Source organism: Marmota flaviventris, chromosome 15, assembly GCF_047511675.1.
Source record: "Marmota flaviventris isolate mMarFla1 chromosome 15, mMarFla1.hap1, whole genome shotgun sequence".
Classification (NCBI taxonomy): domain Eukaryota; kingdom Metazoa; phylum Chordata; class Mammalia; order Rodentia; family Sciuridae; genus Marmota; species Marmota flaviventris.
This window is the reverse complement of record NC_092512.1, coordinates 9261497-9285000: the sequence shown is the minus strand read 5'-3', so window position 1 is coordinate 9285000 and position 23504 is coordinate 9261497. Positions and strand designations below refer to the sequence as shown.

Below are 23504 nucleotides of genomic sequence, written 5' to 3'. Positions count from 1 at the left end.
TTGTACAGACCTTCTGTTGAAGATTTAGTGGGTAAAGGGTAAAGATTACTAAGTGGCAGACCAATTTGTTATTAAGATAGGGTAGAAAAATGAAAATGCATTCTTTTCTTATACCATACACAAAAATTATTTCAGGCATATGTGGAGAGAAAATTGTAAAGCTTTGAAGGACAGTATATGAAAATATTTTTATGATCTTTATTTAGGCAGGGTAGAATTTCTAAACAAAAAATGCTAGCCCTGATGGGAAAAGTTGAAAATACGGCTAGACTGAAATTAAGAAGTTTTGTTCATCAAAAAATAGAGTGAAAAGACAACCTGCAAACCACAAGAAATGTAACACGTATACCTGACAAAAAAAGATTAGTATTTTGAATATATTTCTACTCTTCTGAATCAAAAATGGAAGTGGCACAGAATGAAAAAGGGCAAAAGACTCTAGCAGGTTCTTCACAGAGACAGAAACCTCAGGTGGATCATAGTAAGATGTTCAGGGTAGTGAGAGGCTGGCTAAATGCAGTTCGTAGAACATAGTGAAGTATATTTCATACCTGCCATGTTGCAAAAATTACAAGGTAAATACTTTAGATGTTGCTGAGGAATGGAAACAAGTATACAATTACAGTGGAAAATAGGATGAGTGCCATGTGCCCTGAAAGTTCCTGAGGAAACTCACATGGTGCTGTGGAGCACGCGCAGCCAGCTCTCCTGTAAGACACTGTGTCCCTTCAGCAGGGTCGCTCCATGGGCTGAAAAGCCTAATTACATCTACAGGACTCTTGGGGGCAGGATGTTAAGCTGAAAATCCAGTCCCTTAAGAGAACATAATTCTATTCAGGTCAGGATTAAAATGTTATCTTACTAAACAGTATTGTTTTAGTGATTGATTATGTGGGAGAGCAAGAGAATGATGAACAATAATTCAGAAAATTACTACCTCTGAGGTGGGAAAGGGATGTTTTATCAGTTCATATTGGAAAGTGACACAAAGAAGGCTTTAAAAATGGTGAGTTTTTCCTTCAACTGCAGGATTGGTGCCTGAGTATTTTGTCGTATTGATTGTCTTTATGTCATGCTCATTTTTTTTCATATTCATTAAACATTTAATAAAATGAGTTTTAAAAGATGTAAATGTATAAAGGTTGCCAGGCATTGCTGTAGTGGGTAATCATGATTGGGAAATTCTTCAGATCTCAACTTTCTGTGTAGTCCAAAAATAACATCTAATTTTCCCACAGAATGTGAGGTTCCTATATTCTCTAAAGCTGCCAGAGTAAATATGAAGATAGAGGATCACAGTGAGATTGACAAGATTGAAACTACTTTTCAGGGAGAGAGTCTTAAACATTTCCATGCACTCCTGTGCCTCCCTTGCTTCTCAAGTCTTTCCTCCTACTCTTCTACCCCTCCCCAGCCCATCCCTGACCCCTCCACGTATTACCTAAGAGCCCTGTAAACAAAAAACCATTAACCATAAACTGTGATTACCAAATACCCTCCTATGAGTGGTGCGTCATAAGCTTTAGACTGCAGATAACACTGCCTGATGAACTCTCTACTAATCTGTCTCTGGGGGATGAGCCCAGCCAGGTGCTCCAGTGGAAACCCTGAATCCTCCCACTAGGAGCGGCTAGTTGTTTTAGCCATATGATGCTGCATCAGTGAACTGAGGCCTGCTCCAGTCTGCAGTGCCAGTCACAGAATCTTACATGTTATAACATGGGAAGTTTGGGGGAAAGATAACAGTGGAGAGCTGATTAAAAAAAAAAAAAAAAAAAAAACACCAGAATAAGAAAGGGGCCACACTTGGTGGCAAAGGGTTGGGTAGAGAGGGCTTGTGAGAAGGCTGCAAGTGGTGACTTGAAAGAAACAAGAGTGATTAGAATCACAGAGAAAAAACTGCAAAGAAAACTTGCATCTTAGAATAGTGATCAGCCCTTAACTTTAGTAACCTTTACAACAACCCTTTTAAAATACAGCACTTTAAATTACATATAGATATTTGTATATATCTGTATCTATATATTTAATGAAACAAGAAGAACCTTGTACTTTGTTTTAAAATTAGGCCTGTAAATGAACATTCTTGCTTTGTCCAAGGCATCCTGGTAAATGCTGATGATGCACAGAAGCATTGCTATTTGTAAACACAGGTGTTGAGTCTGGTAATCACCAGCATCTTTGTAATTAATTATTCCATTTCAGGAAAATTTATTCTGGGCTGTTTACATTCATTTGGAAGTGATACTTTCCCCCAGATGATTAGAAGAGTGATATTTAAGTGGGAAGTATGGGGTTTTTAATTTTAAAAATGTAAAGTCATCTTAATGTTTAAGAATTCGCAGTATTACCGTCTGAGGTTCCTACTAGAAAATGTTTCTTAGTGTACAAGTAGCATCATGAGGGATTTTTAAACACCTTTTATTCACAACTCATAATATTTTTTTTTAAAGAGAGAGAGAATTTTAATATTTATTTTTTAGTTTTCGGCAGACACAACATCTTTGTTTGTATGTGGTGCTGAGGATCGAACCCGGGCCGCACGCATGCCAGGCGAGCACGCTACCACTTGAGCCACATCCCCAGCCCAACAACTCATAATATTTTGCATATCGTGCTTGTATTCATTATGTACCAAACACTAAGCATTCTATACATATTAATTCATTTAATCCTCATGCTAACTGTACATTAGTGCCTGACAGCTGCATTTTACAGTTAACTATAGCAGAGAGAAAGAGAGTCTTCTAATTTGGCATAGGTAACAAACAGTGACAAGCAAATTACACCCGATGGAGTGGTTCAGATTTTAATTTGTACCACTGAGCTATATTAATTTTACCTCCTAAACTTTCAGGATTGTTTATCAGACTGTATTCTTCCTTCAACAAGTTTTTACCTATATTTCTTGGCATACTAAGTTTTTATTCTTGTATATTATTCATTCAAATGAGATTGCAGAGGCAGCAGTTTGGCTAAGTGGTTCTTCACAGCTATTCCATATACTACTATTGGGTTAGGACATTGTGATGACCAGAACTAGTTTACAAGCTATAACATTAACATCAGGTTCAGTCTGTGTGGATGAGGAATTGCCATGTTGGGGTTTATTAGTGGTATCTTTACCAGTTTTTACTTTTGTTACTTTGCTAACTTTATCTTTTTCTTGTCCCTGTTAACATGAAACCGAAAGTATAAAGAGATTAAAAAGAGCTAGAGCTAGAAATGCAGAGATTCAAAACACTGTATAGTAAAACCAGAGGTTCCCTGACAAGAGCTTGTGAGCACACAGATTGGTGTTTGGTACAAGTGATAAGTATGTGCAGGTATCTCCCAGAAAGGTATAACCTGGTGATGAGGGTAGCACAAAATAAATCCATTTAAAATTCATAAAAGCTGAGGTGATGGAGAAAAGGGGGTCAGTGTAGGAGATTACTCTGCTATAAGCCTTGAAACAGCAGAAGACTCTTGATTCATAGTAGCCAGAGAGTTTAGGAGTAGGATGCAGGTAGTATGCCAAAGGCCAAAATAATTCATTTATTTGAGAATATAATGGTAGGGTGATTTAATATCAGCCATGTTTTACTTTTAGCACCAGACTGTGATTCCTGTCATTATTTTTACAGACTCCTCTGTTTGCTTCCCTGAGAGGGTAGCATAGAATGTAGTATTTAGAGGGCAGTTTTGGAAAGGTTTCAAACCTTTGTCTCTCTCACAATTTCCTCATTTCTAAAATGGTAGTGATCATTTTGACTGTGAATATGTATTATCAATATTAGATAGGGTAATCATTGAAACATACATGAACAGTACCTGGCATTTAATAGATGCCCTTCCCGTACCTGTACCTGGGTACCTTAGTGTTGGTCAGGCTGCAGTGTTACCGTAAGCCTCAAAGAGGCAGAAGAGCACAGTGGCTGTTGTCTGATGGCAGCAGCAGCATCCCAGTGTTTTTGTTCCCCACTGCTGGGCCTGAGGCCCAGAATCTGGGCCTTCGTAGGCTTTCCAGGTAGTGCATGCTTGCTTTAAATGTGTAAATCTACCCATAGTGCTTCTTGGTTAAGAGTAAGGCTCCTGGAGTCATTCCATCTGGATTTGAATGTTTTCTTTACCATTGATAGCTGAGTGTTCATGGACAATTTACTTAACTTGTTCTGCCTCAGTTTTTGATTTGTGAAATAGTACTAGCAGCTGACCTTCTCTTATTGGATGGTTGTGAGGATTAAGAGTTAGTATATAGAATGTGCTTAAATTTGTTTTCATCACAGAGTGGCTATGCTCTGGTGTTGTTATGATTACCTGGTAAGTTTCCCAAGGCTGCCATCACAGATGACTATAATGCATGTTTGTTTCCTTCATAGTCGGAGGTCAGATGTCCAAAATAGGTTTTACTGGGCTAAAATCAGTAGCAGCAGTACTGCATTTCTTTGTGGAGTTCAAGGAGCAGTCTCTGTCTTTGTCTTTTCTAGCTGCTGCATTTCTTGGTTCCAGTCCCCTCTCACCCTCAAATCCAGCTTTGGCCAGTGAAGTCTCATCACTTTATTATAACACTGGCTCTTTTGTCTTCCTCTCTTACTTTTAAAGATCTGTGGGATTCCTTTGGGTAATCCAGCTGGGTAGTTTAATTTCATCTACAGCCTTAAATTCCCCCTTGCTTATGTACTTTGAAATATTTCCGGGACCCAGAGACTAGGACAGAGGCGTGTGTAGGAACTGTTTTTCTGCCTACTTCACTGCCAGCTTCCAATAAATGCTCAGTTCTGAGCCGTGTTATTACTACTCTTCTGTCGTAAACTTGCTTTTCCACTTTCTTTTTTGACCTTTTCTCAACTCCATCCACTCTTCTCCCCTTTTATTTATTTTCTAACCTATCTCAGTGACATCATTTGCTTCACTCTCAGTTGAGGAGACAGACACACCAGGTGGAAACTTATTCTTCTTCCATCACTTACTCTTCTTCCATCACATGTACACACCTCCCTGCATGTGTGCATCCTCTCCTTTGCCTGTATTAGTATGAAAGGAATGTTTGTCTCTCTTCTGAGAGTCCCATTTCTTAGCACCATCACCCATTCCCCTGTATCTTTAGATTCATGTAGATGATGTGTGTATAGGTTCTCCCATCTTAAAAAGACATGCTCTGAATTCACATTCCTCTGGTTTCTCTGTCTCCTGATTATTCTCTAGCCCCATCTTGGACTTGCTTTCATCACTATTTGCTGAAACAGAAACCTGGAAGTCCCTCTTGATGATACCATCTCTGCTATCTGCCTCCGATCTATAATATCACTCATCTTTCTTGATATCCTCACTTTCCTCTCAGCTGCCATCATCTCTGTCCAAGCCACCATCAAGTCTTGCCTGGATTGCTGCTGAGACCTCTGACTTACTGCCTTCATTCTACCACTGAGCAATCAGAAGTAGTATTGGGCTTGTGTCACATCCTGTCACCCTTATAACCTTCAGAAGCTTTTTATTACCTTAGAATAAAACTATAAACACTTGTAACCTGATGTGGCCACTGTCAGTCCAGCCTCCTTTCTTATCTCCAGCCTCAGTCTCACAGTTGTCAGGTAGATGTGCCGTGTGCTCCTAGGCTTCATAGCCTTCTTCAGTGCCTAGAATCGCACTCTCATTCCCTCAGACTGCATGGGGCTCTTTCCCCTTGTGTACATCTACAAGATTCATCCCAAGCTGAGAAGAACACAGCTTTGACAGAGCTTTTCCAGGACCAGTTGATTTCTTTCAGAGGCTTTTTGCTTGAAACATTTATTGATCAAATTATCACTATAATACTGTGCTAGACATTAGGAGAACCTCTTAACAAAACTGCAAAAAAAGAAAAAGAATAATTTCATTTTGCATATCTTACCACACACATAGCTATGATTATAATGGAGCATAACAGAAATAATCATTTTTCGTGTCTGGACCACTTGACAAGAGTTTACTCTGGTGCCAGTTAGAACCTGGGGATCCCTGCTGAGTGTGCTGCATGGGGTGTACTGATTTCCTGGTCAGATGCATCATTAGCTAGCTGTTCTCAGATGAGAGGAGGTGGTAGTGTGATTGTTTTACATACCCTGAAACATGACTTCCTTATGATTTTTGTAGTGACCTTTCTTGATTACTTGATACTTTATTAATATGTCTTTGTGTATCTTATGTTGCAGACTATTCAGACTATGAAGACAGTTCCCTAGAATTTTTGGAAAGGTGCTCTTCTCCACTAACTCGATCTTCTGGGAGTTCTCTGGCTCCGCGAAGCATGTTTACGGAGAAAACTACAACCTATCAGTACCCCAGGGCAATTCTGTCCGTTGATCTTAGTGGTGAAAGTATGTGTAACTATGTAATGGTTAAAAAAAGACTACATTCCTAACTGTGAAATTAAGAATATTGAAAAAGTTATTACATAAACTAATAGGAAAATTGCAATATTAGAAATATGAGCTGTATTTTAATTTGTATAAAGTAAAACTGGCTTTTCTACTTCGTGGTGAAAAAGAGAATCAAGCAACTAATACCAGTGTCTACTATATATAGTCCTTCTATTGGTGCTTTTACATATATATCCATATTCTTTTCTACTAACTTAGAAAGCAGTATTGTTATCCACATTTTATAAATAAAACAAGCAAAGGCTTATGGTAATTTTATGTTTGATCAGTGTTAGGATTAAAACTTGAACTGAGGTCTTCATTAGCTCCAGAGATAATGTTTTTTCTACCAGATATTTAGCATAATTTTTAAAATGTACTTTAGATCTATAACCAAAGATGTGGGACTGTGCTCAGGTCAGGGATTTGTGCACAGTCAGAAATTAGGCCCCATCAGTGTGAAAAGAGCACTAGATTTGGAATTTTCAGATCCTCCTCCAAGTCTGCTCCTGATAGTGGAAGGTGATGAGGACTCCTACAACTCCTTCTAATCCTAAAGCAGTAGGAGGAGAGACTTTCCCACATCTAGACACTGCGGGCAGTGGCTTCACAGTAGAGCTGAGGCACAGTAGGGACCAAAATCTGGATGAGAGGTAAATAAGACAGAAGCTTCATTTTTGATATAGCCCAGGGATCCTTGTTGGTGAGCTTGCTTCCTTAACCCTTCTCCGTGCCCTAGATGGTAGATACTAGGTTTGGTTTTCTTTTGCACTGTTACTGCTGGCTCTCTTCCAGGCCTTACTCCTTCCTGGCTCACTGTGGAGAAGAGCATATTCTTCCCTTTACTATGAAATAAGCACACAGCACTTTTAAGACATTAGGAAAAGGATTAAGAAAAATGATCTCCCTGCCCCTCTGCCTTTTGCCAACAAGCACAAGTCACTTTCTTTGTATTGGGTCCAATGGTTCTGAACACCCAGGTGTACATAATAATCATCGTTGTACTCTGATCCTGGGTCCTACCACAATTAAATGAGATTTCTGGGAGGATCCTGCCAAAATATAGTTTCTGGGCAGGGTTTAGAAATCACATAGGAACACCCATACCATGAGCCATCAAGATTTGAAGATGGTGTCTTGCTAGAGAGTGTTGGAGAATAGGAGTTTATATCAGGCTAGCAATAGTGCCAGACAAGAATATTGAAGAAAAGGGTATAAACAGTCAAATGTATACACCCTTAATTCTACCCTGCCTTCTGTATAATTGAGCACTGGGCTAGGAGGAAGAAAAGAGGTGTTTAATAGAAGCAGGTTTGCAAACATGAGTACACATCACAGCCATTTGGAAGACACATTTTCTGAGCCTTTTCTCAGAATTTCTGATTAATGCTGGGCATGGTGGTGCTCACATGTAATCCCAGTAGCTTGGGAGGTTGACCAGCCTCAGGAATGTGATGAGGCTCTAAACAACTTAATGAAGACTTGTCTCAAAAAATAAAAAGGGCTGGGGATATGACTCACTAGTAATGTACCCCTGGGTTCAATCCCTGGTACCAAAAAAAAGAAAAAGGAAAAAAAAAAAGAATTTCTGATTAATAACAAGTGCCCAGGTGATGATAATGTTGCCAGTCTGGGAACCATACTTTGAGAATACTATCTTGTGAACCAGCAATAATAGTTCAAGGGGTAGCAGTTCAAAGGAAACTGGTGTCCTTGTGGCCACTCAGTTGGCACCATTGTCCCCACGCCCCCTCCCCCATGTAAGTGTAAGAGGAACTTTTATTCGCTTTTCTTATACAACTTTCAACTCAGTTTTCAACCCATTTACTTGGCTCCCAGAATTCAACCAAACATACGTTTAATGCTTAGGAGTTAGTTATTCAAACTGGATTTTCTGGTCAATTTGTTAAATTTACATGCTGACACCAAAAAGAACTGATGACCATTCAAGTATATGTAAGTTCCACACTAATTCCTTTCAGTGATATAGTTTTAAACTTAGTTTTTATTGTATTATGATTGCCATCCATTTAATACCATCTATATACTACAGTAGTATTTGAAACTGCTTATCCATTTTGAAACTTGAATTTATATTTAGGAAAACCTAAGAGAAAATACTAGTTTTGGATTTAAGCCCACAGGATTATGGATGAATGAAATTTTTCTCTAGAGTCTTAAAACTGTTCATATTATTCATATTAGAATGATTTTTCCTGTCTCATTTCTTTACTTCTGGATTCTTGAATGCTTTCAGGTATTTCTCTACCATTACCTCATTTCTATTGACTTGATTTTCTCCAGAATGTTCCTGGGACCTCAAATAAAATATTTATATTTCTATAAAATATTAACTTAAATAAATAAAAACTTAGAACATTCAAAAATATTGAATCAGGATAAAAATAAGTAAGATTAGAAGCTGATAGAAGAAGCACTACATCACAGGAAATCTTTTATTTTTTACTTTTTTCATTGTTGATAATTGAACCCAGGGCTTCATGTGTGCTGAGTATGTGAAATATTTAAAACAAAAATAGGATGAGTTTTTATAGTTTGAATCCAGCCAACTTCCATCTAGTCCGATTTAGTCTGAAAAGAACATTTTCTCTCTATATTGATTTTTGACTACAGTACATATCAGGCCTAGCTTAATTTTCTTATTTGAAGGTCACTCTCACTTTGCTAGGGTATTTTGTTTGAAGCCTTTAAGTTTGAAACTCCTCAGGGTCATAACAGTGAGTAAACCTACATTGAAGATTGGACTGCAGCAGCACTTCTCCTACTGGTCCAGGTCCGTGGTGCTTAATAATTTAACAATGTGGCCACCTTCCAGTGAACAATGCTTTGCTTATTCTTGCTTTCATGGATTTTGACGTTCTAGAAAGGGGAGATGAATGATACGCTAGTGAAGGAATAAAGAACACGGTATGACTAGGGAAAGGGTAGGTGTGGTACTAAGGAGTGTCTGTCCAAGAGCCCAGCTGAGTGGGCTCCATTTTGGAAAGGCCCAGCAGCAGGGTTAAGGTCTAACAAGTGCCTTGTGAGGACTTAATTCCCAACTTTTCTCCAGCTAACTATTGTATCATAAAACCTTCAGTGTCAAGTCGTCATTTCTTTCCCTTATGGTGTTATAAATAGAGTCCCTTATGTTTAGCTTGATTTTTTTTTTCTCAATAGCCTGAACAAAATGATAGGTTTTGGCATCTATATTATTACAAACACAAACCTGAAGCCTGCCATTTAAATCAAGTTGTGTGGCATGATCGTTCATATAATCTAGTACCTGGAATATACTTAATAATTATTAAAGAATTCTATTAAAATGAAATTATATTTTTAAAACATTCCTTGGGGAACTCCTGATCCTAACTGAAGAAATCCTGGTGAAATGAAAAAGAACACAGGCCTTAGGATCAAGTAGTCCATCTTAAGTTGGCTTTATCACCACCTGGCTGCACTACTCCTTCAAGTTATGCACTTGTGTTTAAAGTGCTCAAGATAGGGTCTTGTGTGTATCAAGTGCAACAGTAGTGCTACTGATAGTATTAATAGTATTATTATTAGACCACAGGTGGGCAAGCTCTTTCACATCTTCGAAGTTGCTTATCTCGGTGGTACAAATAATAAAACCTGTCCTTTTTACAACCAAAAAAGGGTTAATGTTCATGAAAACATTGGATCAAAAGGGAAGTATGTGGAATCTATACAAATTTAACATATTAATACCAACCTTAGCCATGTTCTCTGTAAGCATCAATACTAGGGGATACTTACTGTTATTTAGAACAGTGTGTGCATAGGATGGGAAACAGTCAAAATTACCCAGTCTCCAAAAGTAATGTTTCTTTGTCCATAGAGAAGTACTTTATTCATATCTATTTGCTCCTTATATAAATACTTAATAGCTTTTATTCACTTCTCAGAGCTCCTTTTTTTCTGAAAAATAACATAAAAATGGAAAAATTGTGCTGAATAAACATTTTTTTAAATATCTTCTAGACTTATCAGATGTGGAATTCCTAGATGATTCTTCAACAGAGAGTTTACTTCTGAGTGGGGATGAGTACAATCAAGATTTTGACTCAACCAATTTTGAGGAATCTCAGGATGAAGATGATGCTCTGAATGAAATTGTGCGATGTATTTGTGAAATGGATGAGGAGAATGGCTTCATGATTCAGGTAGGTGATTCACCTCTCTTCTCTGCAGTAGGAATTTTGCAGAATCCCCCTAGGTGCATCAGAAGGCCTTCCCTTTTTACCAACCATCTCATTGGAGATACAGGTCCCTAAGGTATTGTCATTTTTTAAATGCCAGTAGTAATGACTAGGAAATCTTTTCATCAAATAAAATAGCCAGTTTCCTTATTTTAGAGATACTGACCCTTAGCTACAGTATTTCTCAGTTTCAAGCTGAAACTCTTCAAAGCATTGTAGTGGATAAGCCTCACATTGAATGTTGGACCACAGTAGCCATTTTCTACTGGTCTGAGTCCGTGGTGCTTAATAATTGACAGTATATAGTTACCCTCCAGTGAGTGGAATTGGAAGTGTTAAGTTTTCAGTACTCTCAGCAGAAAGGAAAACTCTTCTGCAAGGGTTAGTAACCTCTCCGTGTAGGAAAGATACCTATAAGAAAAAAGAGAAGCATAACCCATATTTTGTGGTGATGTGGAAGATTTGGAGAGGTTAGTTACCAGAATAAAGCAAGTGTAATCTCTTCTTCTTTCCTTTTTCAATGGTATTCTCAAATAAGAGAACTAATTTTATATTTATACTCTTTATTTCTCCTACACAAGCAGTACTTTGAGAGGCTACAGGCACTGTTGCAAATTTGCTTTAAAAATATTCTGCACTTTAGTTAGATACTTTTGTGCTAGGGATGTCTCTCAGTGGTAGAGAGCTTGCCTGGCACCTGCAAGGCCTTGGGTTCAATCAATCCCGTCCCCACTACCTTGCAAAAAAAAAAGAAAAAGTTTTACATGTGTGATTGCCTAAAAGTAAGTGGGAAACAGATGAGGAAAATTCTGACATTTTTATTATTTATATAATTTATCAAAATCTATTTTAATAGATCCAAAAATAAAATCAGCCTTGATTTCATGACTTCCTTTTGTTATAATGAATGAGGATTGAATTTTTTGTGTCAAGAAAGCAAACCAGCTTCTGAAGAGGTGGCATGATATTGACTTCAAGGGTGCCTTTGCTGTCAGCACTAAGTCTCCTCTGTTCTCTGGCAGTGTGAAGAGTGCCTGTGCTGGCAGCACAGCGTGTGCATGGGGCTCCTGGAGGAGAGCATCCCGGAGCAGTACATCTGCTACATCTGCCGAGACCCACCTGGTAAGGCTGCTTCACTGTGCTCAGTACAAGGTGCCCGATCAGCTGCTCACATTCTAGAGTATGTCCACTGCATATGGCACCACTGCTTCTTGGTCAGATAGACTCTGCTTCTGTATAAAAAAATTAAGAATATTTTTTCACTGTTTGTTATAGTTTGAGTTTTGTATTAACTGCTTAGACATACTATCATGAAAGACTTTTCTTGGAAAACTAGCTTTTGTCTATTCCTATGTGTTGTTTTTAGTGAGGCTTATTTATGATGTTTGAATGGACTGTAGTCTTCATGGGTACTCCTCCTGGAAAGATTTGAAGAAGTTTCTAGTCTCTATACATTTCTGAATATGTATATTCAGCTCATTGTAGAGTAGATGAGATCTCAGGTCACTGCCTGTGATCACCTTTTTCTTTGGAGCAACTATAGCACAGACGATTGCATTATACAAAGGAATAGCACTAAATATGGCAGACTGAGGGGACACCTGAGCTTTTTGACTCCTAGTCTATTGTGCGTTCTACTTCATGCCTTTCTCTATGTCAGGAGGGTCTTCAGGTAGCAAGTTCTTCATACTGAATATAGTTTCAGCCCCAGTGGCAAAAAATAACTATGTATTCTCATTAAAAGGCAGATGAATTGTTCCCATGCCTACCAAAAAGAAAAAGCCATGGTAAGAAGCAAGAGAATGATTGAGACCTGTATCAGTGAGACATTTCATACTCATGTGTTTAGTAACCTTTTTTGTATACCTTCTATTTGCCAAACATTGTTGTCAAATGAATGATTCAGGCCGTGCTCTCAGCTGTCTCGCAGTGGAGGAGGAGGCACAGACACATGAATGTCTAATTGTAACAGGATCTGATTTGTATTAACATTAAGGCTAGAGGACACTATGAAATCATGGACATGGAGCAGGGGTCCCTGTTTGCTCACCTAGAATTCTTTGTTACAGCCACTTAAAAACAGAGATTAGCGAGAGAGAGAAGATCCCCTATAGTTTCTCTCCAGCCCTGTTATCCATTTTAGAGGACATATGACTGATACATAAAATTTCAGTGCACTCAGGGTTCCCTTCACAGGTGTCATCTGTTACTGACTACATCCTTAGTGAGATTTCTGAGTCCTCTATGGAACACCAGAGATGTGCAGGGGTTCTCCCAGCATCATGCTGTCTTCCTGGGCTTTGAATCCAGTCTTAATTCCACAGCTTGCCTTGCTAATGCATAACATGAGGGTTAGCAGCTGAAGGGAGATCTGGGTCAGTGGAATCCTTTGTGACTTTAATGTCAACTTCATCTGCAGGTCAGAGGTGGAGTGCAAAGTATCGTTATGATAAGGATTGGTTGAATAATGGGAGAATGTGTGGGTTATCATTTTTAAAAGAAAATTATTCTCATCTCAATGCCAAAAAGATAGTTTCCACACATCATCTGCTTGCTGATGTCTATGGTGTAACAGAAGTACTACACGGGTTACAGCTGAAGATCGGAATACTAAAGTAAGTGAGGGGTGGAGAGGGAGGGTCACACTTCAGTGTCCATTTGAACAGAAATCAGAAAAAAGAGAAAAATAAGTTAATCATAAATTTAAAAAAATAAACAAGCAAAACAGATGCAGGTGGTCTTTGCATCCAGTAGCAGTTTGGAAGAGAGAATAAATATTTAAATAAACTCTACTTTTTAAAAATCAGGAAAGATTAATAATCCTTTGGATGACTGCTACTACTGCCTTTTGTCATAGAGGAGGCAAGCGTAGTTCAAGGACCATACAGCATCTAGTTTATCAGTCAGTTTGAATCCAGGCCTACTGTTGCTTGTGCTCGCTGTGTGCACAGAATTAAGGTGTGGACTTCAAAACCTTCATTAGTGAACCCTGTGTTTTGTATCCTTCAGGAATGTTCTTGAGGTAAAATAGATTTTATTTTATGAATCTGTAATTACCTTAGAGCTTATTGCACCAACTAGAGGAACCTGACAGATCCTAGAATCCACCTCTGCTGTGCAACAATGTATTTAGTCTTAGACAGTTGTCACTTAAAGAAAAGACTGAACTGCTGTTAAGTGATAGTTTAGAGTGTTCTTCAAGGCCTGTGTTCAGTCCTTCCTAATTTCTGACCAGAATCCGTTAAAAACACAAAATTCATATTTCATATAAAAACAGACTGTTGTTTCACTGGATATTCACAAGATTTTCTTCAATTCGACTTGCCCTTCTCCCTTCTTCTCTCCCAGTTCCTGGGTCTCCTGCATCCTTCCCTTATGACTTCTGAGCATCTCATGGTTCGGCCATTCTCTCTCCTCGCTGGTGCTACCTGTTGTATTTCATGTGAACGTTTAGTGTATTGCAGTTCCCTGTGGCTCTAGGCTTGCAGTCTTCAGTCCTTCCTTCATACTTTGCCAGTGTGAGCTTAAAGATAAGAAGGAGCTTGTTTCTTGATAGCATAGTGTCCTTCTTTCTCATAGTGAGGAGTCAGCTGTCCAACGTGTGCTCTGAGTCCCTTATGTGACATAATGTGTCACCCCATCTTTCTTCTCCCAAGTGTTTTGCCCTAGTGTTCCAGCTGCACCAAACCATAACCCCTGAATGAAGCATTCTTTTGTTTTCTTTCTTTCTTTTTTTTTTTCTTATTGTAGTACTAGGGATTAAACCCAAAAGCACTTTACCACTACACCCCTCCAGCCCTTATTTTTTGTTTGTTTTTTTGAGATAGGGTCATCACACTAAGTTGCCTAGGCTGGCCTTAAATTTGCTGTTCTCCTGCCTCACCCTCCCCAGTTGCTGGGATTACAGAGGGGCACCACTGTGCCCAGATGGAAGCATTCTTTCTTATAGATGTAGGCCTTGTACCCCCAGAATAACTTCCTGCCATTAGTCTCCCTAGTAGGTGCCTTTTCATGATTACTTGCCCAATGAGAGCTGATCACTCCTTTCTTAGAAAACTGCATACTGGTGTCATGGACTTTGATGTGCTTGATTTTTTTTTTTATGTCTGAATCCCCTAAATATCTTATCATTTTATCCCTAGTGCAGAGTGTAAAGGGTAAATAGTAACAAGCGAAATTTGGTACAATTGTGTGTCGTGAACCTGAATAAAGATTTCTTTATTTAAAACCATGTGAATGCTGAGTCTTGAAGGAGAAAGTTATGGATTAGGCCTTTTTAAAAAATCTAGTTTTCTTCCTTCTTGGTTTCAGTGAGAGTTTCACCACATTCAAAATTATGCTAAGGATTTTAGCTGGACCATTTCTGCCTCATATGCCCATAAGCCCTCTTTATGGTAACATTTCTGATAATATTATTATTTATTATTTATTGTAAGTACTTCATGCCAGAATAAATCACTTTCATGTGATCTTTCATTGAATTATTATAGTAAGCCTGGGAAATAAATCTCACCTGTAAATGAGAATGGCTTGCAAAGTGATTACATCATTGCCCATGTTCTCAGTGGGCACAGGAGGATTCTGTCCATTGAACTATTGAACTACAAAGCCAGCTTTTTTTCTTCTATGGGATTTTTTACTATTTAACGAATATTAAATTTTCAAGATACAAAAGATAAGATTTATATTTTTAGAAACAACATATGGAATATTATTAGAAGAAAACTTATTTGACTTTTTGTGTCATTTGGAAGTTACTAATTTGCAATCAATTTTTAACCTTTTAGAAGGGTTATGCCTCCCACATAGCCTTCTTTCTCTTACGTTTCTATGACTGGAGTCCTGTTTTACTTACCCCACCATTTTAACTATTATGGAATTAACTGATAGTATCATGCTCCTTTCTTCAGTAAGGAGGGGTTAAGGGGATGCTGTCATGGATAGTAATGGGGAGTAAATAGGTACAATTGCTTTGGAGGCCAGTTGGACAATACCTAGAATAAAAATATATGCCATTCATCAATTCCATTTCTAGAAATTTATCTGACCAAAATATTCTCATTATGTGCAAACACACATACACAGAAATCCACACCCATCTATTAGTGGGAGAATAGTTGACTAGACTAAACTTGTAGGAGGTAATCTTCAGTCACTAGAGTAAATAAAAGTAAGGCAAACCTAGAGCAAATAAAAGTAAGGCAAACCTGTGCTCTGATGTGGCAAGATGCCCATAATGTATTATGGAGAAAAAAGGCAAAATCATATGAGTCCCAGTTGTGTCAAAAGAAAAAGTGAAGCTTATCTATTTAAAAAATAATGTTATGTATATTGAAAAAATCAGTTATTTATGATTTCTAAGAAGGAGAGATTTTTACTTTGCATACATTTATAGTTGGAATTTTTTTGTCATGAACAGTTATCACCTTTTGATTAAAGGTTTTAAAATGTGCTCACATAAGGGTATTCATATCATGCAATGAAAAAACTGCCATAAAAATCAATAGAAAAAGATGCATATATCAACTGATAACTTTAATGGTCAAGAGAATTCAAATTCAAATTTTAGATGAAATTCTAGAGTAAGTTAACTTAAAGAATACTCTTGTCCTGAGCCCTGACATCCTCCTTACCTAGTCCTGAAATTTATTATGGTCTTTTAACTTGTTGCTAGATTTTTTTTTTTTCCTGAATTGCTTTTTTTCTCCAACATTGTTTTAAGGAATAAACATCATCCTGACCTTCATCTCTGGGCTTGTTCTGGGAAGCGAAAAGACCATAATCAGGGAATGGCTGAAGTGGAGAAAAAACCAACAGTCCAAGACACAGTTAATCTAGAAGAAAAGAAATATGTACAGAACCATAAAGAACCACCTCGTCTGCCCCTAAAAGTGGAAGGAACTTACATAACAAGTGAACATAGCTATCAAAAACCACCCAGTTTTGGTCAGGACTGCAAGTCTCTTGCAGACCCTGGGAGCTCAGATGATGATGATGTCAGCAGTTTTGAAGAAGAACAGGAATTCCACACAGGAGATAAACACCATTTACAATACTCAGCAAAAGAGCATGGAATGCCAGAAAAGGTAAAATTGGTTCATTTGTCTGTGTATGGATACGATGCTGGAATAACAAAGGAAAACTTTATAAAAACATACTGAGTTCCCAGGTTTTGCCTGTATTTCAAAGTTTATGATTACTCGGTTACTTTATAGAAAAACACTGTTCATTTAAATATTTAATTATGCCCTGATTCAGAATTGTTGTAATTCAATAAAACTGTTAGCCTAACAAAAATTTCAGTTTTATAAACACAATTATATACCTCCCAAAACTAATGAGCCACATTTCCAAATGAAAATGTGTGACAGAACATGAAAGTGCATATGTGTGTAGTAATTTTTGTTTGTTTTTGTGTGGGATAGATTAAACATGACACTTAGAAGTCTATCAGTCCCATTTTAATGGCTGTATACACACTGAATATCTATAAGCTTATTTCCTGTTCATTTGTATTATCTTCAAGATGTTGTGCTTTCATTTTTTTATTGATTTTTCAATTAGCAAAGTCACTTTAAAATTTGTTCAGAAGAGATTATTCTATCTTCCTTATCAAATAGTAATTAATTTGGAAGGCTTACACTTCATGAAATTTCTGGTAAATTATTTTGTGAAATTAATACTCCTTTTGTGAAATAAGTTATCTCTAGCAAATCCACATTGAAATGTTGTGTGTATGTGTTAAACAGTTTCTACTCTGGAGTTTTTAGAAAATTTTTACCTTTCCTCCATTTCATTAATGTAACTGTGACAGTAAAGTTCAGTCTGTAGGTGACTAGACTTTTGCTGGTCTTTGACAATTTCCTTGATTTTTTTCATATTACTTTGCCCTCGTTTCACTATTATCACCATTTGAAATTAATTGAGGAAGAATCGAGTCCATATTAACTAGTCATTCTAATTATGGAATAGAATGAGCTCAGCACATTTTATTGAGTCCTCCCCTGCATAGCACTGTGCTAGGTGTTGTGAGGCACATATGTAGAAGCACATCCACTCCTAAGAACACCAGATGTACTTTGATTATGTGCCTGCCTTTACTTTACAGACATCCTAGGAGGCAGATCAGATTTCAAAGATCATTGTGGGTGATGAGGTTTTTATTGTGCCTTTTCCTTTTTGACATTGCATTTCATCCAGCTCTGTATGTTTTATTTTGTTTTGTATTTTCCAATGGTCCTTTGGAGAAGAATTCAGCTGCAGGGAATAAGGCATTTGTGTATAATGATAAAAAGGGCAACGAAGACCCAGGAGACTCACACCTTCAGTGGCAGCTCAATCTACTCACACACATAGAAAATGTGCAGAATGAAGTCACCAGCAGGATGGACTTAATAGAAAAAGAAGTTGATGGTAATTTAACAAAGACCTAAATACAATTTCATGGCATGTTTATTGCTATTATGAAGAAGCTATTCAAAGTTGTTTTTTTTTTAATTTACAGGATGAAAACTAGAGCTATTTTCCATACTAATGGCAGTTTCAGTGTTTCCTTTACACTATTTATCATATGTAGAATTTTTTAGGCTCTAGACGTTATGACTGGGTATTTATTATCTTATTATCTTAGTGGTTTTCTTTTTTGTGGTAAGATGAATATTTATTAAATATTTTCTTCTGGGCTCAGAATAGAACTCTTGTGGAATATTTATTAGTTTTATTAAACTATGTTTTCTTTGGCTGTCAGCATATAGAATTTAAGCATATTTGAAATATGAGGGGGAAACATTTTAATATTTATTTTCACTTAGGCTAGTGTTATTTAAGTAGAATTAACAGAAACTCCTACAAGGTCAAGTAGGTAAACCTTAAGTTTGCATATGAATTTTAAAATAGTTTCCTCTTCTATTTTTTAATTTTATCATCAAACAGGAGCCCTGTAAAGTAGGCAAGAAAGATATTATCCCCATTTTGTATTTAAGAAACTAGGAAAAGTTGGCTTGCCAGATTACCAAGGCAGCCTCCTTCTGTGCTCTCTGTTCCTTTCTCCTCCTAACTTGCAGGTTGCACTCTGCCTCCCCCTGACTTGGCTCTGTAGAAGCAGGCAGGACCTTGCCATTGTGCCAAATTGCAACTCTTAGTGCCTTTTCTTCCCCTAAGAAAATAAAAATGAAATGGACACCATTGAAGGAGCATCTTCCATGTGATTTTAAGCTGATTGTAGGGTTAATGTTTTGGTAGATTTTTGAAGAAAATAAATGCATTTTGACATATTCCATATTTGGGGGATAGATTTTCAAAGGAAAATAATAAAAAATGAATAATGTAATTAATTGCATTCTACCTGGAACTTTCATATACTTGGATTTTTTTTTTTTTTTAATTTCAAGAAATAGTGGTGGTAAAGAGGTGGTTAACTGAGAAATTGCCACCTCTTTCCCTTTGTCAAAAAGGAGGATAAACTAGAAATGACTTTAATGTAAATTAGTAGAAAGCTTGAACAGAAACAGGGAACTATCTTTTCCTGTTACAGAAGAGAGTAAAAGGAAACACTGAAAATGAAGTTAGTTTATATGTATGTAAAGAGAGCAATTGGGACAGGGATGTTGCTCAGTGGTGGAGCACCTGCCTAGCCTGCAAAGATATTGGGCTTCATCCCAGGGTGGAGTGGAGTTGGGCGGGGGATGTGTCACCTTAAATAACAGAGAGGTTCCATCCAGGGGGATGGAACTCTTGGGTGCAGAAATGAACAGTAGAACTGGCTGGATCGGGCAGGCCTTCTGAAGGCAGGGTCTGTAGCACTTGACTCAGTTACCCTTCTAACCTTCTGATTATCCAGTTTTCTGACTGTTCTTCCAGATACCATTTAAATTTGTTTGTTCTCTTCTCCTTTTTAGTTCTGGAAAGCTGGCTTGATTTCACAGGGGAGTTGGAGCCACCAGATCCTCTTGCAAGACTTCCCCAACTTAAACGCCACATAAAACAGCTCCTGATTGACATGGGCAAAGTACAACAAATAGCTACTCTTTGCTCTGTATGACAACAGTAACACTTCATGAAAATAATGTGGCTCTCTTCAGTGGAATCATTTTTATTATCCACAGGATTGCTAATGTGGATAGTTAAAAGGCTGAGTCATGCATGTTTGGTCATTTATTGATTTGTGATGTCAATAAGATGGTACCTTGGAGAGGAAAATGAAGAACAGCTTTATCAAGGAATATGAGCAAGCTGCAGATGATAATATTTTATATGCCAAGGATCAGTGAAGTAGAATATAATCTATACTAAGGGAAACGAATTGGCAGGATTTTGAATAGTTGATTACATGAAGCTCAAGATACCTGTAGAATGTGGTGTGTTTCTATAGTTTTTAGTAGAAAGATCCATGTTTATAAACTAGCATTGGCTAAAAACAAAATTGTAAAGGAAATTTAAATTCTGGAGAGTTCTACAAGGTTGGTTGCTCTAAGAACTTCCATCTCAGCAGTTGGATCCAGCTGCATGGAAATTTAGGTTATTTAAACTTTCATAGGATCATGAGCTGTTTCTTGGGTGATGAATGTCCTTAATCAGAAAACTGACAGTGGAAGTCTCACTTTTTGGGAAAACAATTGTGGAATTCTTACTTCATTATGAATGTATTTAAAAAACAAACACCAAATAATTGGAATTTATTTCAGGCATTAAGCTCATTGAAAACAAACTGGCTTGCAGAAGGGTCTGATGTGCCAAATATTGATGATACTGCTGGAAAGAGGATAGTTTCTATTGTGTGAGTTCTTCCACCCTAAGTCTTACATAATGCCATCAGTCCATCCTAAACCTGTAGACCACATGTGCTATAATATGCCATATAGATAGTTGAATGGCAGTATTCAGGCTTCAGCGTACAGTTTGATTCTGGGTAAGCTTGGTGTTTGCCTTCAGAAAAAAAAAAATTATAAATAACCTCAGCTGGGATGAGGAGTGACAAAAATATCAAAATAATTTGTGGCTGTGGATTTTTTTAACTGCTAGTAGTGGAATACTGGAAAAGCTTCATTTCTGAAGATGAATTTTATTTTTAAAAAATATATGCGCACTCAAAACTTTTAGCTTTGATTGCAGATGGACAGATTTCTGAAACCAAAGGCAACTAAGTTGCTGTGTTAGCTCTTGCTGGATTTTGAGCCTAGGTCCTACTGTCCGCCAGTCCTGTGAGTTGTATGCGCCCCCAGTGCTACGTACGCAGGTGTGCGTAAGTGTGTATGCTTGTTTTAAACAAACACTCAACGTACATATGTACATAATCGACACATATTTATATCACACATATCTAGTTTTATTACTATAGACTATACGAATTGGTGGTTAACATGAAATGTTACCTTTTAACAGACTGTTTTTAAAAATTAAAAATGTATGTACAGGTTTTGAAATTTTTTTAAAAGGGGAAAAAGACTGTTAAGAGGAGGCTTTTGATGACATATAACACTTGAATATTTTATGCCTCATTCTGTTTATCAGTTCTAGCGATCTGTATAAATGTATTTTAGAACTGATAGACAGTGAACTTGAATTTATCTTTGATAAGAATACATGCCACTGTACATTCAGATATTATTTAAATTTGCAAACACACTGTTCTATATGTAAGGTACTGTATGTAAAACTCTTTATTAAAACTGTTCCACATATCCTAAAATTTCAGCTTGCCTTTTTGCGGCCTTATATTTTGATGTAAAGATTAAAAGAATATGCAAAACAGAAATTTTTATTGCCTTTTGAGATTCTCCAACTTGACAAATGTGCCAAAGATCAAGAGCTATAAAGTGTAGTCTTGTGCATTTACTTGTGATAATTCATTTTGTCAAAGATTTTACTGAAATATTAAAAGCTTTAGCCGAGGTCATGTTGTGGGATAGTTGCTTAAATTTACATATTAAAGTGAAAAACTAGTGCCTATATTCAATGTGTGGAGTAAATTTGCTAATGTCTATATTTCAAAATTGATACCATATCTTTCATATGTGTTTAAAAATAATGGCTCTCATATTTTTCCTTTTGGGGCTTAATTCTAGACATTGAGCCTCTATCTTCTTTTTTTTCAGAAATGGAGCAGTAGCCTAGTACCATGCCTTGTGGTATTGCCTAGGTTTCTGTCACTACACAGAAGACCTCTGCACTCAGTCACATCATCTGCCCAGTCCTTGGTGAATGTGCTTAAGTTAATGCATGTTTGTTCTTGTTCAGGTTCAGCTTCCCTAACCCAAAATTCTGAAATGCTCCAAGTTCCAAAACTTTTTGAGTGATGACAGGATGTTGCGAGTGGAAAATTTCATGACTGGTCTCATGTGGCTGGTCACAGTTAAAATGCAGGCTCACTAAAAATACTGTATAAAATTACCTTCAGGTTATGTTTATTAAGTATATATGAAATATAAATGAAGCACATGTTTAGATTGGGTCCTATCCCATGATGTGTAATGATGCAAATGCAAATATTCCAAAATCTGAGAAAATCCAAAAACGTTTCTGGTTCCAAGCATTGATGATAAGGAATACTAAGCCTGTATCCTATATCACTTTTTTAGCTACCAGCAAATTGGAAATTCCCTTGTTAGATTACTAAAAGGTTTGCTCTGTGCATATTAATTAGAAATCTGTTTTTTAAAATTTAAATCTTTAAATATTAATTGAATGCACATATAGCCATTTACTACTGTAGAGTGTATCAACAATTGGATGTAGCCTTTTAGCAACTAGTGGTCTGAGCCTTTGCGAGTAAATTAGTTTTGGAGAACCAGAAGCAAATCCATTGTGAGAAGTGTCAGATGAGATTTGTTTTTTTCCTTTTAGCCTTACTTAAAAAAAAATCACTATGTATATTTAAATACAAGCAATAAACTAGAAAAGGTGTTTCTTAAAAAGATGATGTTTTGTTTGCCATTCAAACAGTACAATGAGCCTGTGTTGGGAGGGATGCCTCTTAGGATGTTACTGATAAATATAATTTGTACTACTACATACTTGTTTATGGTTCTACTGACTTATTTTCAGAGTAATGTACTTTTTCCTTAAAGGAATGTGGTTATTATCATTTCAGGTAAAGCCCCTTTTCTTAACACTAATTTTCACTGACTTCCTCTCATGGGCATATTTCACATGTTTAAAATGAAGCATACATACCGTTTCCCTCTAATAAACTGTGTCTCCTGCCAATGTCCCTGTCTGTGTTAATAACATTGTCCTAATAAGAGTCCAGGCTTGAGGTGCTGAGTTGTCGCTCATATTCATTTCTTCACCAAATGTGGTGATTCCTCCAAATGGATGATGCTATCTTCCTCCTCAACCCCACTGGGAGCCACCATTTTTCATGTCACAGAGGTATTGCTCCTGGCCTCTAACTTTGTCTTCATTCTAATTCATCAAATTTGTCTCTCCCAGACTAGAGGAGTAACACTTAATGGGTGCCTATTCTGTGCCAGGTATTATGCATATTATGGGCAATTTCTAATTTAATTATTTATTTCATTAAGATAAGTAAAAATCCTCATTTCCTAAATGAGGATGCTGAGGTTTTGAAACTTTTCTAGAGTAAGATTTAAGTGGCAGCTTCAGGATTCAAACCTTTTGCTAATTCAAGTTCATGTTCTTTTTCTAGCATGTATGCTGTAGCTAGTCTTGTTATTTCAGCTTCTGGCAGCCTTTAGTGATGCCCTATTGCAAATAATCTTCAATCCATGTAGTCTGGATCTTTTGCAGTTTACCTAGCCAGCTCTCAAGTTCAGGTAAATAGACCCTCACTGTTAGATTGACTATTCTTATTTCCATCTCTTGACTTCATATAAACTACCTGTTTTGGAACATTCTCCCTTGTCTGTGTCTCTGTTAAGTGGCATTCTTTCGAGCTTCAGGGACT

The 23504-nt window shown here is 37.2% G+C and overlaps 1 protein-coding gene across 10 annotated transcripts in view; it reads left to right on the top strand.

Annotated features, from left to right (window-relative positions):
• Positions 1–22804, top strand: part of Phf20l1 (PHD finger protein 20 like 1) — a 71462-nt gene extending 48658 nt beyond the window's left edge. For 9 of the 10 annotated variants that reach the window (XM_071602105.1, XM_027950360.3, XM_071602109.1 and 6 more), the window contains 7 exons: positions 6174–6338; positions 10383–10564; positions 11623–11722; positions 13020–13215; positions 16323–16686; positions 17851–18013; positions 19498–22804. In XM_071602105.1, the coding sequence (XP_071458206.1) occupies positions 6174–6338; positions 10383–10564; positions 11623–11722; positions 13020–13215; positions 16323–16686; positions 17851–18013; positions 19498–19640 (1313 nt within the window). In that variant the 3' untranslated portion in view covers positions 19641–22804. The remainder of the gene's footprint in view (positions 1–6173; positions 6339–10382; positions 10565–11622; positions 11723–13019; positions 13216–16322; positions 16687–17850; positions 18014–19497) is intronic. The other variant, XM_071602111.1, reaches the window with a different exon arrangement.
• The last annotated feature ends 700 nt before the right edge of the window (positions 22805–23504 follow it).